This window comes from Gambusia affinis, linkage group LG22 (genome assembly GCF_019740435.1).
Source record: "Gambusia affinis linkage group LG22, SWU_Gaff_1.0, whole genome shotgun sequence".
Lineage (NCBI taxonomy): Eukaryota > Metazoa > Chordata > Actinopteri > Cyprinodontiformes > Poeciliidae > Gambusia > Gambusia affinis.
Window position 1 is genome coordinate 130,376 of NC_057889.1, and position 16,835 is coordinate 147,210.

At 45.4% G+C, this 16,835-nt stretch overlaps 3 protein-coding genes across 6 annotated transcripts; all 3 read left to right on the forward strand.

The window, feature by feature from the left end:
- Positions 1 to 4,139: 4,139 nt before the first annotated feature.
- Positions 4,140 to 6,796, forward strand: tmem251 (transmembrane protein 251). 3 transcript variants are annotated; one of them, XM_044106619.1, is made up of 2 exons: positions 4,140 to 4,268; positions 6,231 to 6,796. In XM_044106619.1, the coding sequence occupies exon 2, from the start codon at positions 6,239 to 6,241 to the stop codon at positions 6,593 to 6,595; it is 357 nt and encodes a 118-aa protein (XP_043962554.1). In that variant the 5' UTR covers positions 4,140 to 4,268; positions 6,231 to 6,238; the 3' UTR covers positions 6,596 to 6,796. The 3 variants fall into 3 exon arrangements, with proteins under 3 accessions (XP_043962554.1, XP_043962555.1, XP_043962556.1); XM_044106620.1 differs by having other exon boundaries at positions 4,195 to 4,327; XM_044106621.1 differs by having other exon boundaries at positions 4,203 to 4,305.
- A 3,006-nt stretch (positions 6,797 to 9,802) lies between these two features.
- ubr7 (ubiquitin protein ligase E3 component n-recognin 7) lies at positions 9,803 to 13,039 on the forward strand. Of its 2 annotated transcripts, none has more exons than XM_044106617.1 (12): positions 9,803 to 10,276; positions 10,817 to 10,946; positions 11,008 to 11,141; positions 11,249 to 11,309; positions 11,436 to 11,531; positions 11,611 to 11,664; positions 11,748 to 11,853; positions 11,929 to 12,005; positions 12,077 to 12,241; positions 12,315 to 12,480; positions 12,568 to 12,629; positions 12,811 to 13,039. In XM_044106617.1, exons 2-12 carry the CDS (start codon positions 10,830 to 10,832, stop codon positions 12,895 to 12,897), a joined length of 1,125 nt encoding a protein of 374 aa, XP_043962552.1. In that variant the 5' UTR covers positions 9,803 to 10,276; positions 10,817 to 10,829; the 3' UTR covers positions 12,898 to 13,039. The 2 variants fall into 2 exon arrangements, with proteins under 2 accessions (XP_043962552.1, XP_043962553.1); XM_044106618.1 differs by lacking the exon at positions 9,803 to 10,276 and adding an exon at positions 10,579 to 10,735.
- A 145-nt stretch (positions 13,040 to 13,184) lies between these two features.
- On the forward strand, positions 13,185 to 15,785 carry si:dkey-85n7.8 (COX8 domain-containing protein). Its single transcript, XM_044106622.1, has 2 exons — positions 13,185 to 13,753; positions 15,325 to 15,785. Exons 1-2 carry the CDS (start codon positions 13,628 to 13,630, stop codon positions 15,436 to 15,438), a joined length of 240 nt encoding a protein of 79 aa, XP_043962557.1. The 5' UTR covers positions 13,185 to 13,627; the 3' UTR covers positions 15,439 to 15,785.
- Positions 15,786 to 16,835: the final 1,050 nt, after the last annotated feature.

The following is a 16,835-nucleotide window of genomic DNA, read 5'->3' on the forward strand; positions in this document are numbered from 1 at the left end:
TCTGACACATTGGAACTGAACCTGATCAAAAGAAGCCTGCAGTCTGCATGACTCAGCAGAATCTGCTCTAACGGGTCGGTTCTGATTTATTGTACAAGAGAGGCACCCCCCACACACACACCGGCCTGAGCTCAGAGCCTTAAACGGCTGAAGGCAGAATCAGACGTCATCCCACAGCAAACTGGAAATGACCTCATGTGTGAACCAGCGGACGCACACCAGATGTGTGTCGCCATTTTACTGACAAGTCAGCATGTAAAAATGAACGTTTGCATAAATATACTGTCAAGAAAATCCGAGATCATCCCACTTCCCCATGCTGGAGATTTTAGTTTAACAGTAACAATGAATAAAGTTATCTTTAAAATTAATTACTCAAGTGAAATCTAGACCCAACATTAGACTTAAATGTCAATAAAATCAATCTGGTTGTGTGTGTTGTTTTGTCTCCTTACTTTTTTCTATTTAATCATAAGAAATCAGTCAGACAGAGAGAAAGTCATGAAACAGGAAGAGCAGGTTTCCTGGAAAAAGAGGAAGTAAGTTTCCAGCCTGCAGATTTATAAAAAATAGTTCAGACTATTACTTAGCATGAAAGTTTTAAAGAAAGAAATCTAAAGATTGTGAGTAATTGGATAAGATTCAAAGTAAAATACTTATATTAATATTGGTTTACTTGTAATAATACTTACACTTACACTTACACTTGCTTTAGTGGGAACTCTTACAAGTAAAACAAGTAACTGTAACTTTGATATCAAATGATAAGAATCATGAATTATTCTTGGTTTCTTTACAGAAAACATTTGTAATAACTCACATTAAGATTATAATAAGAGTAACTGATAAATTATGGTTATCATAACATTATAAATTAATGATAAATCAGAGAAGCTAAAGAAGTTATAAATGTGATTTTTACTCTGAACTTGAAATGGTGTAAAAGGTGTAACTGAAATTAAAGATCACTGATGTGTTGGAGGTGGATAGTAGGTGAAAGGTTAAGGGAAAAAGGGGAACTAACAGGAGAGCAGAGATGGTCAACGCCTTATTTGGAAACAGGTTGTTAAGCAACCTAAGACATTAACACAGACATCAGGACACAATGTCTCTAAGACAGTGATGGAGATGAGATCATCTGTCCAAGCAGTCAGCCAATGAAATAAGCACAGCAACAGTGCTAGCCAATGCAAATGAACCAAAATCAAATAATCTATGGTTGCTGAAATGCAATGAATTGATGTTCTATGTGAGGAATGGCAAGGTGTGGGTGTCACTCAGAATCTGACTTCTCGGAAAAAGGGGTCGTGTCCTACGTGACTGGGTTGATGTGACCCAGGTCACAAGTGCATTAGTGTCACAACTGCATTAGTTCGCAATCAGGTTGATGTGACCCAAGTTATAAATGTCACAGGTACGTTATTGCGCAGTCTTCAACAGTCCCTAAGACAGAGATCTGAGTTGACGATTGGGGCCTGGTTGAATAGGCGGGCAAATGCACGCAGCACCCCTGCTCTCTCTCTCTCTCTATCTGTGATACATGCCCACAAGTGCAGAAAAGTATAAAACCATGAGACCGAGGTGATACGATGTTCTTCGTCCCCGGCGCTGAGATTCGACACAAGTGCGGCCAGAAAACCAGCAGAGGACTACGCCCTGGAACCAAGGAAAGCGCCTCACAAGGAGGACAACGGAGCTCCTCACGCCGGACCAAAGGGCGAGATCCACCGACCCACTGCCTTGGTTCCTCATTGGATTTCTAAACTCTGCACTCGACCCAACGATCTCAAAACCACATCGCAACAGACTTGGGGAACTGAACAAAAGTCAAAGGATCGACTAAAAGCTGTTCAGCTGGATATAGCAGACAGTTCATTTTGTTTCGGTTCCAAGGAGGATTTAAGTTCACGAATAAAGACTCTGACCAAGGACCACAAGGACTTCTGTTGCCAAGATCCAATACCACCGATGGGTATGAGTTTGCCTCACCCCAAAGCCTTATTTTATAGACAGATGACAGTGTAGGGAGGTTGTTAGGTGAAGGTTGAATTGATCTAAATTATATTGATTTTCTTTGTATGGTAATCTCAAGTAAATTCTGTATGCCTGTCATTTTCCCTGCTAAAGCTTGCTTAATAAATACATATATCTTAAAAATTCTGATTAGGTTGTGGACATTGAAATTAATTGAGTCATTTGAATTAAAGTTCTTCTATTTATAGTAAATTCAGTATACATGATTCCAGTAAAGTGGTGGCTTCGGACTTTCCTTTGGTGAGAGTAAAATAATGACCCTGTGATTTGAATCCTAGTCACTAAATATTATCTAGCCGTTACCAAGTGCACGTTACGACAGGAAGAGAACTACCGTTAACAGAAGTGGTTATTGGAACTATGCAGCTGTGAAGGCTACTCGGTTGATTGTTCCTTAACTGAAAAGGGTCATAACTTCTGGATAGGAGGTAGTTAGTGCTGGACGAGTCTCTTCCACCACCAGTTTAAACAGATTATCTCCTATAGATCTTGTTCAGGGTAAGACCCGGGTCTTAGAGATTTTCCGGACCTGTTAGACAGAGAACTGGTTCAGTAGTCAGTCCTGAGGAGTTGTGAGGAGAGGGCGGGGCTGGCTATTGCGTAGTAACAAACAATACATAAACTAAATGTGCGGCAGCAACGCAAACTTTATCTGTGAACAATATGAAAGTACAAAGAGTCTGAACTCACCTGGATCCACTGAGATCTGAACACATTCAGTTCTTCATTCCCACCCAGAGACTCTGAGTCTTTAACGCTCTGCTGCTCTGGAAGATCTTTATGGTTTATTTGGAGATTTATCTTTATTATTTTGTGAGGTGACCTTTTAAATAAAATCTCTAATTATTATTATTCTAAATACTTACCGTTGCCATGGTTACTGCTTCAGACCTCCTGCTATTTCTACTCATTTCCATTACGATGTATTTGTGGAGGCGGCAGGCGGAGCGGCAGCTTGACAGACACGACTCAGGAACCAAACCGGATCAGGACCTGCAACAGAACCAGAACCGGAAGCAGACCTTGTTCCTAACACTGACCTTTGACCCCACGGTGAACCCCTGTGTAGTCAGGAATCAGATTACACGTTAGCAGCTTCAGAGTCGGCACGGTGCAAAGGTCAGGGTTCAAAGCTGCAACCGTCATAACGGACCAGGTCGTTGGAGGTCAGCGGGTGACCTTGACCTCAGAGCCTCGCTGCAGAACCACTGGAGGCGACGATGATGCCACCTCCACCCAGAACTCTGATGGTTCCACCAAGTTCTGACTCATTGGACCAGGAGACGTTCTAACAGCCGGTCCTGGTCCGGTTCTGGATGAATGAATGCACTGAGCTGCTACCTTCTGATTGGATGTTTTCCAGATGTTCAGGCCGAGTTCTGCTGATGATCCAGCCTGAGCCGTGGCTCCGTCTCCATTGTTCTGTGGTTCTGACCCGGTTGGCTTCAGAAAGCAGCTGAAACACAGAGTTCCTTTAAATCCAGGCTGCAAACCCAGAACTGCTTTGATTCATGGTAACTGAAACATTGAGAAATTCTGCTCTGGATTAAAACTTTCTTACTTTTCTTTGCTTCTTTCTATTCTGCCAGAGTAATGTGAGCTTTATTTGATTTTATTTGGGTTAATTGTTTGCTTTGCGCTGGAATGTGCGGCCGTCTCGCCTCGGTTTGTTTTTCATCTGGATGAATTTCGGGTCATTTTTTATCTACCGGAAAAGAATAAATTATTCTCTTTGGCGCCTCCTAGAGGACAAACAGAGAAGTGCCGGGAAGAAAGACTTCATTTCACGGACAGCGAGTCTTTTCTCTAAAGGTCTCGCCTCTCACTGAACTCTGAGATCCGGCAGTAATGATCATTATTACTGCTTGTAAAGTCAATGCTAGGAAAGTTATTTATAGCCACTAATATTGTTTTAGAATATCTGAAAAACTTCATATTCACTATTCAGACACTGAAATAGAAACATTAAATATAGAATGAACATTTTAAAAGGCATAGTTATGTGTTTACATTTTCAGCTCTCCTTTCAGACAAAGGGATGACCAACTTAAGATGATTCAGTAAACATCCGTTTGGACGCCAGGAGGCGCTCTCCATCACTAGAGTCAATGACGTTATGTCAGAGTCACATGATTAAACAGGAAGAAAGGCGATCGGTTCCGGACCGAACCAGCTGCTGATTGAAACCGAGTCCGAACCTGGATTTTACTTTGAAAGAATCAGCGCGAGGGAAGGTAGGAGCTGCTGTAGCGCGAGCTGACAGGTGACGAGGCACGTGGCTCCGCGCGACCAGGTGTAGTAAAGAAAGAGCAACATGGAGGAAGAGTCCTTCAGTGTTTACCTTTGAGCTGAGTCCGAGTCCAAACAGCGAGACGGAAATCAGCACCGGCTCCAACACCGGGATCCAGTCGAAAGAACTGTTCGGATACTCTTAAACTGAATAAAATCTGAATGGAGTCTGGTTCAGCCAGTGTTAAACACAGTTCTGGGCCAGACTCGGTTCATGTTTTATCACAAATGACTCGGTTCGGCCAGAAACGTTCAGTCTGAAAGCGAACAGTTCCCTTCCAGATGTTCGGTCTGAAAGCGAACAGTTCCCTTCCAGATGTTCGGTCTGAAAGCGAACAGTTCACTTCCAGATGTTCGGTCTTAAGGCAAACAGTTCCCTTCCAGATGTTCGGTCTTAAGGCAAACAGTTCCCTTCCAGATGTTCGGTCTTAAGGCGAACAGTTCCCTTCCAGATGTTCGGTCTTAAGGCGAACAGTTCACTTCCAGATGTTCGGTCTGAAGGCGAACAGTTCCCTTCCAGATGTTCGGTCTTAAGGCAAACAGTTCCCTTCCAGATGTTCGGTCTGAAAGCGAACAGTTCACTTCCAGCTGTTCGGTCTTAAGGCAAACAGTTCCCTTCCAGATGTTCGGTCTTAAGGCAAACAGTTCCCTTCCAGATGTTCGGTCTTAAGGCAAACAGTTCACTTCCAGATGTTCGGTCTGAAGGCGAACAGTTCCCTTCCAGATGTTCGGTCTGAAAGCGAACAGTTCACTTCCAGATGTTCGGTCTTAAGGCGAACAGTTCCCTTCCAGATGTTCGGTCTGAAAGCGAACAGTTCCCTTCCAGATGTTCGGTCTGAAGGCGAACAGTTCCCTTCCAGATGTTCGGTCTTAAGGCAAACAGTTCCCTTCCAGATGTTCGGTCTGAAAGCGAACAGTTCCCTTCCAGATGTTCGGTCTGAAAGCGAACAGTTCACTTCCAGATGTTCGGTCTTAAGGCGAACAGTTCCCTTCCAGATGTTCGGTCTGAAAGCGAACAGTTCCCTTCCAGATGTTCGGTCTGAAAGCGAACAGTTCACTTCCAGATGTTCGGTCTTAAGGCAAACAGTTCCCTTCCAGATGTTCGGTCTTAAGGCAAACAGTTCCCTTCCAGATGTTCGGTCTTAAGGCGAACAGTTCCCTTCCAGATGTTCGGTCTTAAGGCGAACAGTTCACTTCCAGATGTTCGGTCTGAAGGCGAACAGTTCCCTTCCAGATGTTCGGTCTTAAGGCAAACAGTTCCCTTCCAGATGTTCGGTCTGAAAGCGAACAGTTCACTTCCAGCTGTTCGGTCTTAAGGCAAACAGTTCCCTTCCAGATGTTCGGTCTTAAGGCAAACAGTTCCCTTCCAGATGTTCGGTCTTAAGGCAAACAGTTCACTTCCAGATGTTCGGTCTGAAGGCGAACAGTTCCCTTCCAGATGTTCGGTCTGAAAGCGAACAGTTCCCTTCCAGATGTTCGGTCTTAAGGCGAACAGTTCCCTTCCAGATGTTCGGTCTGAAAGCGAACAGTTCCCTTCCAGATGTTCGGTCTGAAGGCGAACAGTTCCCTTCCAGATGTTCGGTCTGAAGGCGAACAGTTCCCTTCCAGATGTTCGGTCTGAAGGCGAACAGTTCCCTTCCAGATGTTCGGTCTGAAGGCGAACAGTTCCCTTCCAGATGTTCGGTCTGAAGGCGAACAGTTCCCTTCCAGATGTTCGGTCTGAAAGCGAACAGTTCCCTTCCAGATGTTCGGTCTGAAAGCGAACAGTTCCCTTCCAGATGTTCGGTCTGAAAGCGAACAGTTCAGTTAGTTGCATTGAGTGTTGGACCTGATTTATTTCCTGTATTGATTAGAATACTGATCAGTTGATTTCAGGTTATTGATCGTAAACATTTCTTCCTCTGCAGTATGGAGGATGATGAACTTCCGCCAGAGGATGGGCTGGGTGGGCGTGGCTCTCTTCCTGCTGCTCAGCATCATGGCCGCCTACTTGGTGTTTGAGGTGGTCAGCCTGGAGCGTGTGCAGAGCGACGGGTCGTTGGTGCTGCCCCCCGCCGTTTCTGCCCACCTGCCGCCGCTTCCTGTGTGGGCGTGGGCGTCCGTCTTCCTGGTGCCGTACCTGCAGCTCTTCCTCTTCCTGTTTTCGTGCACCAGGGCAGATCCCCGCGCCGTTGGGTACTGCGTACTTCCTGTCTGCATCTTCCTGCTGTGCAGCCGCCGTGGCGCACCCAAACCAGCCAATCACAGAGCCGGATTGCTCATTCACATGTAGAGACAGGCGGATGTGTGATGTCACTTCCTGTTCCAGTAAACAAACTTAGCATTTTCACCGCCCTCAGCACAGACTGTCGGTCCCTTCTGACCAATCAGAGAGCATCAATTTCTGTTTGTTTTTTCTGTATTTAATGACGTGATGCACTGGTTACCATGGCAACTTTAATATGACATTAATAAAACAAAACATGACGTTTCACAGCAGGAGTTCAACTGGTTTTGGATCTTTTAGCTTCAGGCTGAAGGTCAGAGTTCAAACCTTCCTCTTCCGCTTCCTCATCACTCTCTTCATCACCTGTGGGAGGTAAAACAGGGAATCAGAACAGCGCCCCCAGGAGGTTGACTTGTTTGCTGCTGGAGATATTTAGTAGAAGGCAGCTGAAACAGCAATCCTTAAAAACATTTAGAATATTGGATCTATTTTCTAATTTTTTTATTCAAAGTGAATTATCAGCTCTGCAGAGGGGCGCTCTGATTGGTCATGAGCAACCAATCACAGGGCTCTACGATGTCAAATGACTTTCAAGAATTCAGATGTTGATTTCCGTCTGAAAACATGTTTATAGACACATTTTTCCATCAGGGAAAAAATATATAAGTCAAACCATAAAAAAATATATCATAAAAAGATATATCCATTAATTAAAAAATTCAAACTTACTAAAATGTATGATTGTCTGAGTTAGCAGTTCATGGTGGCATTCAGTTTTAGAAGTATATTTACCTTCTCCATATTTTTTTTATTTAATTTGTGGAAGCTCTGACGTTGTTACAGTGAAGTTGAAGCTGTTTTTATCTGTCTGCCATAATTAGTAACAGATAAATGATTTCCTCCAGAACAAAGTGGACCCTGATGTGAGTAGCAATTAAGCAGAATTTGAATTTACCCTCAACTCTGTTCCTGTGTTTAATGAGCCGACGACCAAGCTTTCCGCCATCTTGGCCCAATTATATGGAAAATTTTGAAGATAGCATAGCTTCCCAGATGCTAATCAGGTCATAGTTATGAAAACAATACATGGTTGCCATGGTTACGCACTACATCTCTTCAAAAGTAGAAGTGTAACATCAAAAATCCTCCCAGCTGCTCAGCATCAAGAACCAGAGGGGAAAACTGTCCAAACAGGACACGAGTCAGAAAAGAATCGATCAGAAACCGGAACTGCTCTAGCACGCTGCCACCACAGAGGGCGCTATTGTAGTTTAGTTCAGGGGTGTCAAAGTCAAATGGACGGAGGGCCAAATAAAAAATTTAGCTACAAGCTGAGGGCCGGACTGATCGAATGTTCATTGAAATTTTTTAAAATGACGCATATAGTCTAGTGAACCTAATTGAACCTACTGAAAACCTAACAAATATATTCCAATATGATCAGATAAATAAAGCAATATTCTCTTATGGCTCTGTCAGTAATCTTTAATTTTCAACAGACACAACTGACATATTTTTTAAAATATAATTGGATTGAAATACAATAAAATAAAGTGCAAAAATCTATTAATCAAAAACAACACTTTTATCAAGGAGAAGTAACATGCAGTGAAAACAAATATTAAACTCAGTGTCCACCTTCCTTTTTGCCATTTTTGATGGGTATCTGAAAGTTAATTTTACAGTTATGCTGACGACTGCTGTGCTAATAACCCTTCTAGACCGGACGTGTCGCCGGCGACACATCTAAATTTGCAGTACCGTAATTCCGCCACACGTAGCGCTAAGTGGAAAAATTCCAACGGTTTCTGAAAGGGGAGACGTTGCACTTTCCAGCAAGTATCGGGTTAATACGGTAACTTCGCAGCTGCAGCGAGTGTAATTAATCCGGGGGGCACTCATTTAATAAATAGACGGTATATTTCGGCAATAACTTGGTGGATATTGAAAGTTCCGGTTGTTATGGATACATGGGTAAGTACATCATCCCACAGAACATTTAAAGAACTACTTACAGTTCAAATAAGGAAGATATTTTTTTTCAGACGGGGTGCCGGCTTGCTGCGGTCTGCGGGCCGGTTCTAATAATAAATCAAGATCATCCCAGGGGCCGTAAAAAATCTTCTCGCGGGCCAGATGTGGCCCGCGGGCCTTGACTATGACATATGTGGTTTAGTTTATTTAACCTGTCAAGGTTTGTCTCCGTCCGGTGCTACTGTTAGAGGAGGGGGGCACAATACGGGATATTTACGGGACCGGGAGTAAAACACGGGAGACCTGACAGGTATGAACAGGGACAATGAGCAAAGATACTTTGCACCAGATTTAACTTAAGGTAGTTGCCATCAGTGGTCCTGCACAGGTCAGTTAATAATAATAATAATAATAATAATACTAATAATAATATATATATATATATATATATATATATATATATATATATATATATATATATATATATATATATATATATATATATATATATATATATATATATATATATATATATACATACACATACAATTACGGCAAAATCATAAAACACAATAAAAACAATACTAAATGCCAGCTTGTAATCACCAATGTTAGTTTTAATTTTTCAATGCGGACACTGCTGGTTTCCTAACAGAGCCGACAGATTAATCATACTTCATATTCTGAATACCCCATATTTTCATATTCGCAATTAGATAATGAATATGGGCTCAATTTGATATATTTAGATTTCATTAGGTGATTAATAAAAGCCAAAAGTTATTACTTAAAAATGTCGTTTTTAAATTTCAAAAAGATTCATTATAAAAAAAGTAGTCAGTGTTCGATCTGAAACAACATGAGGATAAAACCCATCATAGCCACAAAGGGCCGGACTTCTATTAACTTTAATATAAAATGTCTAACTCACTCTTTAATAACATCATAGCCGTTTTACTGCCAGAGCTGGGAAATAAATTCAGGAGCAGTTTTCCCGTTTAATAAAGAAAGGCCGTTAACAGTAGAACAGCAACACAGAAACGGTGATGAGTCGGTAGGAGCCATTAATGCCTCTTAACAGTTCGGAATCTGTCAGAGGAGCGGATTTTATATCTTATTATAACGAGAGCGTTTCTGGTTTTAACGACATATTGCTCCTGGATTTATTTCCAAGCCATAGCAGCTTCAACATAATGTTTTAACAGTCTGACCCGGTATGACACGCTATTAATGCCGCCATGTTGCCTGGGTCAAACTGGACAACTCACTCTCTCCTGTTTGTTTAGGTCACGTGCTTTTCATCTTCTCTACATCTACAGCGCGCTTCTTCACGCGCTCCCGCCGCTACTTCTACTTTGCCCGGGGAGCTGTTGCTCAGACGGCCACCGGAAGCCCACCTCGTGCACTGCCTGCGCGCGTTCTCTCGCTGTCAACGAGCTCGGTGAGCATCTGCGCCGCCCTCTGGTTGAGCTCGGAGATTGCGGCGCTCAGGGCGCTCAGGCCGGTTCCCGTTCGGACGCTGAATGTTCGGTTCTGTCCGTCCCAAAGCCGCAGTTCCGCGCGTACAAACACCGCCTCCATGTTGGCGACCTCTGACCTCACCGGAAGCCGCCAAATACGAGCTGCTGGACGTCAACCGGAAGTTGTGGTCCGTTAGCAGGAGCTCGTGCTTCAGCATCAAAGGTTCGCTCCGATCGGAGTCATTGATCCCCATCGAGCTGCTGATCACACGCTGTGAAGCGTTAGGGTGTGCTTCCGGTCCGGCTCGGTTCTGTAAGTTCCGTCTCTGGTCCGGGTTAATAGCGTTAGCAATAGCAACCTGGAGCTGATCAGGGATCGGTAACCAGGGTTTCAATAACATGTGACCTGGAGGTAACCGGTCAGAATCTACCTGATCGGCTATCTGCTGGTTACTATGGTAACCTGCCTACCTGATTATTCAGTCCCAGGCCTGCTTTGGTAACCTTTGTACGTCAATAACTGACAATTTTACCTGGTTACCATGGTAACTGTGGTGCTGCTGACCGTTTAAAATCCGGTTAGATGTTCCAGGTTGTAGAATAATATTCCAGGTCCTGGATAATATTCCAGGTTCTAGAATAATTTTCCAGGTCCTGGATCCCAGCCCAGTACTTCCAGACTTGTTGGAGATTTTCAGACTTCTACGTCTTTATGCTAATTTTTCTAAATTATTAAAACTTGTAACTCCTGATCCGTTCACTGAAACTCCAGGTTGAGCCATTTTTTTCCTATAGAGCCTTCAGGACATTGTTTCATGGTGGTTTCCGGCTAACCGGCGGGTTTGCCTTGCAGGAAGCAGGTGAGGATGAGCGAGGAGCAGACGGTGTCTCTGGTGGACGTTCTGGAGGAGGATGAGGAGCTGGAGGAGGAAGCTTCGGCCGTCCTGGCAGGAAGCGATTCCGATCACTGTTCCTATCCTCAGGTAAGTCTCACCTGGAAGATCCGGTTCCGGCCCGGCCCGGCTGACGCTGCGTCTGTTGCAGGGCTATGTGAAGCGGCAGGCGCTGTACGCCTGCAACACCTGCACGCCGCAGGGCGGTGAGGCCGCCGGCGTCTGCCTGGCCTGCTCCTACACCTGCCATGAAGGTCACGACCTCTTTGAGCTCTACACCAAGAGGTACCGCTCACCGATTGGTCTGCTGTCGTCATGTGACTCAGATCAGTTTCTAAACACCAATTAGGTCACTGGGATCCGTTTCAACAGTTTTTTCGTGGTTTCTGCAGAAATTTCCGCTGTGACTGTGGAAACAGGAAGTTCTCTGAGCTGCAGTGTAAACTACATCCTGTGAGTTCACCTGAGAACACCTGTACTCACCTGTCCTGCAGCCATGGCAACGCTGACCCTGGATGGATGGAAGGATGGCAGATTTCATATCTTTGACTTATATATTTTTTTCTATGTGTGTGTCAGGAGAAGGACGACGCCAACAGTCTGAATAAATACAGCCATAACTTCTTCGGCCTCTACTGCACCTGCCGCCGGCCGTACCCCGACCCTGAAGACCAGGTGAGACCACCTGGAGCTCACCTGGTCACCAGCTGAGCTATGACTCCATGTCTCACTGTGATTGGCTGATTGTGTCCAGGTGCAGGATGAGATGATCCAGTGTGTGGTCTGTGAAGACTGGCTGCATGGCAGGGTGAGTCTGAGCAGGTGGAGCCAGGTGTCCTGGCCTCCTGTCTCTTCTCTTCTCCTCACCTCACCTCACCTGTCTCCTTGCAGCACCTGGGCTGTGCGGTTCCTGACTGTGTGGAGATGCAGGAGATGATCTGTGAGTCCTGCATGAACCAACATGTTTTTCTCTGGGCCTACGCTGCACACTTAGCAGGTAAGAGGCGGGGTTTTCTAGCTGCAGGTGGGTGTTGTTGGTGCCGTCTCACCTGTGTGGGCGTTGTCCTGTTAGTGCAGGGTCCAGCGCTGCAGACCAAGGAGGAGAAAGGAGAGCAGTCAGAGTCCGGTGTCCCTAAGAAGGAGGAGACGGTAGGGTGCCCGATTCACCTGGTCTGAGTAGGTCTCCATAGCAACCTTGATGACCAATCAAATGTTTACAGGGTGACGAGGTCGTCGAGCCCAGCTGTAAACGCAGTCGGCAGGAGGCGGAGCCAAGCTGCAGACTGAAGGCGCTGCAGGAAGTGGGTCAGAAGACGGACCAATCAGGAGCCGTGTTCTGGCCCTCAGGGTGGCGCTCCAGGCTCTGCTCCTGCTCCACCTGCCAGGTGTTCATCAGCTGCGCCCTGAAGGTTGACCTGACCCGACACCAGGCGCTAACCCTCTGACGTTCCGACCCAGGTGCAGCTGGCTGACGCCGGACTGTCCTTCCTGCTGGACGAAGCGGACACCGTCCTCGCCTACGAGAACAAAGGAAAGAGCAACGAGCAGAGACAGCAGGGACACGACCCACTGATGTCCGCACTGGACAACCTGAACCGGGTCCAACAGCTCGAGATCATCCACGGTACCTAAAATACACAACCGGTACCACCAGTTAAACTACAGACTCAGAACTACAGTTCGCACAAAACTGATGGTTTCCATCTTTCAGGCTATAATGACATGAAAACTGAACTGAAGGACTTCCTGCAGACGTTTGCGGCTGAAGGAAAGGTGAGTTCCTAATGAAGAGGGGCGGGGCTATAAATGCAAGGGGTGTGGCTTAAACTGATGATGCAGGATTGAACCTTCGGGGCGGGTCTGGGTTGTAATGTGGGGGGTCTTTAACTCGGGTCTCAGTGTTTCTGCCTCTTATTCCGCTAACTCATGCTAACTCATAGCTTTCTTGCGGCAGGTCGTGACCTCTGATGACATCCGTCAGTTCTTCGAGCAACAGAGTCGTAAAAGACGTCGAGCGGACTCTGGACCGTTCTTCTCCTGATCGCTCCTGGGAAAAACTCCACTTCTTCTTCAGTTTCATATTTTCTGCATTTGTTCTTTGGGATGTTTTTAAGCTGAATGTCTCTTAGTTTCATCTTTGTGTTTTCTTACTTGTAAGAATAAAAGTTACTCTGAGCAATAAAGCCTGATGTTGAGCTCGTTGTTCAGGGACCCGGTTAGCAGCAGAAACCGGGCCGGGTTCAGGAAGGAACCCAAACCTGTCTGGTTCTGGAGCTGATCAGTGGGTCCAGGTCCAGATCTAAACGTTTAACTGAAGTCCAAACAATAATCACAAAACACCTGAAAACATCAGATTGTTCCTGACGGTGGTGAGAGAACCGAGTTCTGGATCCAGAGTCTGAACAGAACCGGCCGTCCTGCAGCTGCTGGCGTGGCGGTCAGACGGTGACGTCCTGTCATCCGTCCGTCTGTGACGAAGAGCAGCGCTCCACCTGCGGCTCTGCTCCAACATCAAACACCTGCAGCTCTCCGCCTCATCAGGGCTCTTTGTTCTGCAGGAGATCCAATCAGAGCCGCTGCTCTGGTTCCTGTTATCACTGACCAGAACCGACCCGGGACCCGCCGGCCAGCCAATTGGCTCCCAGCTGGATCCTCCTCCTCCTGCTCTGCCTCCAGCCCTCAGTCTGACTCCGACTATCCAGCTGCTCACACCGACCGAATGCTCAGCAGTGGCCAATCAGAGCACCAGGTGTGATCAGGTGAGGGTCGTCATGACGATGCTATGTTCTGTCTGGAGGACGCTGGACAAATCTTCAAGTTTGACTCGTCTAAAAGTCCTGAAGGAGATGAAGAGGATGATCTACAGCAAACCTCCTCGACACCGGGTCGGAGCTGCTGTGAGTAACTACTAACTAAGTAACTAACTAACTAACCGACCGACTGACTGGTCAATAACTAATAACTCAGAAACTGACTGGAGCTGCTAAACCTGATCTATAATTGATGGCTTTCCCCCCTCTCCTGTCAGCCTACTATGAAAAAAGGGACATTAGAGCCACAAAAAGGACCCTGGTGGGGAAAAAAATAATAATAATAATAATAATTGATGGCTGATCCAGACCTCTGATCAGTCAGTCTGCTTTCTGTTAAGACTCATTTATTTAACCCAGAACCACAAAGAGAAACCAGAACCAGAACATTTCCTGCAGATCTAGGTGTGACACTGATCTGTCCCAAAGTCGGTCCGGTCCGGCCCGGTTTATTAATACAGAACCTTTCAGCAGCAGGTCAGTTCAATGAGCTGGGTTCCTCTACCAGCTAAACTAGCTTCTACTAGACCTAGAGGAACTCGGGGTTTCGGCTGATTTTCAGTTTTCTGGAAGTTTGTTCCAGATTTGTGGTGTACAGAAGCTGAATGCTGCTTCTCCATGTTTGGCAATGGATGAACTGGAACCAGAACCAGCAGGTTGATCCAGCAGCACCAGATCTTTAATCCGTTCAGTGATTTCTAATCTACCAGCAGGATTTAAAGTCTACCCTCATGATTTCTTCTATGTTTTTGTCAGAAGGCCAGCAGCAGCATCTCAAGTTGATTTTTGATCCATGTTAAATATGTCTAAGGTGGTGAAACTGATGGTTCTCCAGCTGCTCCGTCAGCCGCCACAGCTAGAGGATCCGGCTCAAGCTTTCACTCTGCGTTGTGTTTCTATCGGTGTATCAAATAGAACAGGAACCAGATCTGGGTCGACCATTTTTTCTTTGTCTGAGATATCAAAAGAAACAGCAGTGAGCAGTCTGCACAGTCTGGTCCAAACACCTCCTTCCTGCTAACCCAGCAGCATTTCACCTCCCCATACATCAAGCTAGGTGCGTTCAAGGTCAATAGGAACTAATTTACATAATATATTATGAGTAATTTGCTGGAATTCGAAGTTTAACGTAAAGTAATATTAACTTATTACACGCACACACTATTAATGATTCATTCCCAACATCCAGTAGCATCAGTATCTCTCCATATTTTAGATGAAGGTAAACATGCACTAAAAGCTCACTACCGCCACCTTCTGGATGCACGAACTTTATCACGTTTCCTGACAGCAATACGCTTCTGCACACACCAGCAATTCCCTAATAGTGGAGCTAATTGTTTGTTCAGTGCTTTAGCGTGTTTTGCTAACTCTGAAAAATGTTTAGTGCATTTAACTAAATAAGTTTAGCAACGTGCCAAATTATTTGGCTGTTTTTAAAACTTTCAGTTAAACGAAGTTTGAAAATCTGTGGTATATGGCTTTAGCATTAGCTTCCACTCAAAACCATATTGATGTTTAGCATTTTAGCATTAGCTTCCAGTCAGTACTGTGTTGGTATAGCGCTTTAGAATGTTCCTGACCTTGGTGGTTCTGGAGATTCTGAAAACATGTTTGGTTCCGTCTGGTTGACATTTTCTCTGTTCTCTTCCTGACAGCAAAGTTTCTTCGTCATGTCTGTGTTCGCGGCGGCCATGTTGGCCCCAGCAGCCTGGATCCTTTACCACCTACCGGAGTACCGGGAGCGGGCCCAGCAAGTCCCGCGGACCTGACTTTCCTCTTCCTGTTCTTACCGTGAAACTGAATTATTATTAACCTTTGATCTGGAATAATGTGTCGTGAAACCAGTCAGGCTTTTATTCTGAAAAACCAGCATTTAGCGTGTTCATGATACTTTATGTATTTTAATCTTTGTCATGTCGTCATCAGCAGTTCATTTTTCCTTGCGAAACTCACCTGTCGTCTTTTCAAAATAAAAGCGTTCTGTGATTTGGTGTTATTTTTCCATCGGATGATACTGTGTCCACTCCCATGATTCTGTTTGTTTTCTTCCATCTGCTGGTTTACTAAGTTAATCACTTCCTGTTTAACATCACGGGCTCCCACGGACACAGGAAGTCCTCATCATTATCTTCATCACCCGGTCCAGGAAATGAGGCCTGAGGTAAATAAAGAGTGAGAGACGAAACCGTCCCACACACACAGCCGTGTTTTCCTATCTTTGTGGGAACTTTGATCAACTTCCATTCATTTCTACAGTCTAACCAGAAACCACTGAACACCTCAGCCCCGACCCCTGACCCCTGACAGAAATAGCATTTCCCATCATGGGGGGGACCAAGAAAATGTCCCCACAAGGACATAAAGCTTGGCACACACACAGAAACAAACTGCCTTGCTTCCTGACCCGTGCTGCTGCTGGATCAGAACCAAACAGAACTTCTAAAACAGTTTTAGTTCATTAATATTTAATTTTTTGGTCAAATCATTGTTCAGTTAGTATAAATATGATTTTAAGGACATTAAGGCTCCCGGCCGCATGTAGATCTGGTTCTGGTTCTGGTTGAACATGTACAGCTCTGCGTCCATGATGCCTGTTGGTCCTCTGGTTACCGTGGAGACGATCCGGTTAGAGCCAGGCCGATGTCGGTTCCTGCAGGTTTCTTCCTCCCTGGTTCGGCCCGTTCTCTCTGGTTCTGGTTCTGAAGTAGACAGCAGCTTTCAGAACTTTAATAGATCCACATTTTCATTTTGGGGTCAGAATTCAGTGAACGGCGATTTATTTTTGATCAGATAAAAAACGTGAAGCGTTGAGCTGAACCGGACCGCTGGGCCGAATCACCGGCGCCGCCGGCAGCATGGCTGGCTGAGGCCGACGCTCCCGGGTCGGCTTGAGCTGGGAAACATTTTATTGCTCTTTAGATGGAGAAATGATTTCTCAACATTTCTCCTCCAAACTGGAAACGTTTCTAATTCCTCCGTCCACTGAAACCCGGCTGGCGGTCCGATTCCTCTGGTTCTGATGATGTCAGCAGTGAACTGTTAAACCAATCGAAGCGCCGCAGCATCAGCCAGCGTTAGCGTGGCACCCTGGTGAGTCTGCAGTCACTTCAACACCAGACTCAGAAAATATTCATTTGTGAACGCTTATTAACATGTAGTTTCAGAT

Bases quoted from the DNA above. Each gene is read 5' to 3' on its own strand.
- tmem251 (XM_044106619.1), top strand. From the start codon at position 6,239: ATGATGAACTTCCGCCAGAGGATGGGCTGGGTGGGCGTGGCTCTCTTC.
- ubr7 (XM_044106617.1), top strand. From the start codon at position 10,830: ATGAGCGAGGAGCAGACGGTGTCTCTGGTGGACGTTCTGGAGGAGGAT. The intron at 10,947-11,007 runs GTAAGTCTCACC...CGTCTGTTGCAG, and splicing joins ATCACTGTTCCTATCCTCAG to GGCTATGTGAAGCGGCAGGC. The intron at 11,854-11,928 runs GTAAGAGGCGGG...TTGTCCTGTTAG, and splicing joins CTACGCTGCACACTTAGCAG to TGCAGGGTCCAGCGCTGCAG.
- si:dkey-85n7.8 (XM_044106622.1), top strand. From the start codon at position 13,628: ATGACGATGCTATGTTCTGTCTGGAGGACGCTGGACAAATCTTCAAGT. The intron at 13,754-15,324 runs GTGAGTAACTAC...TCTTCCTGACAG, and splicing joins GACACCGGGTCGGAGCTGCT to CAAAGTTTCTTCGTCATGTC.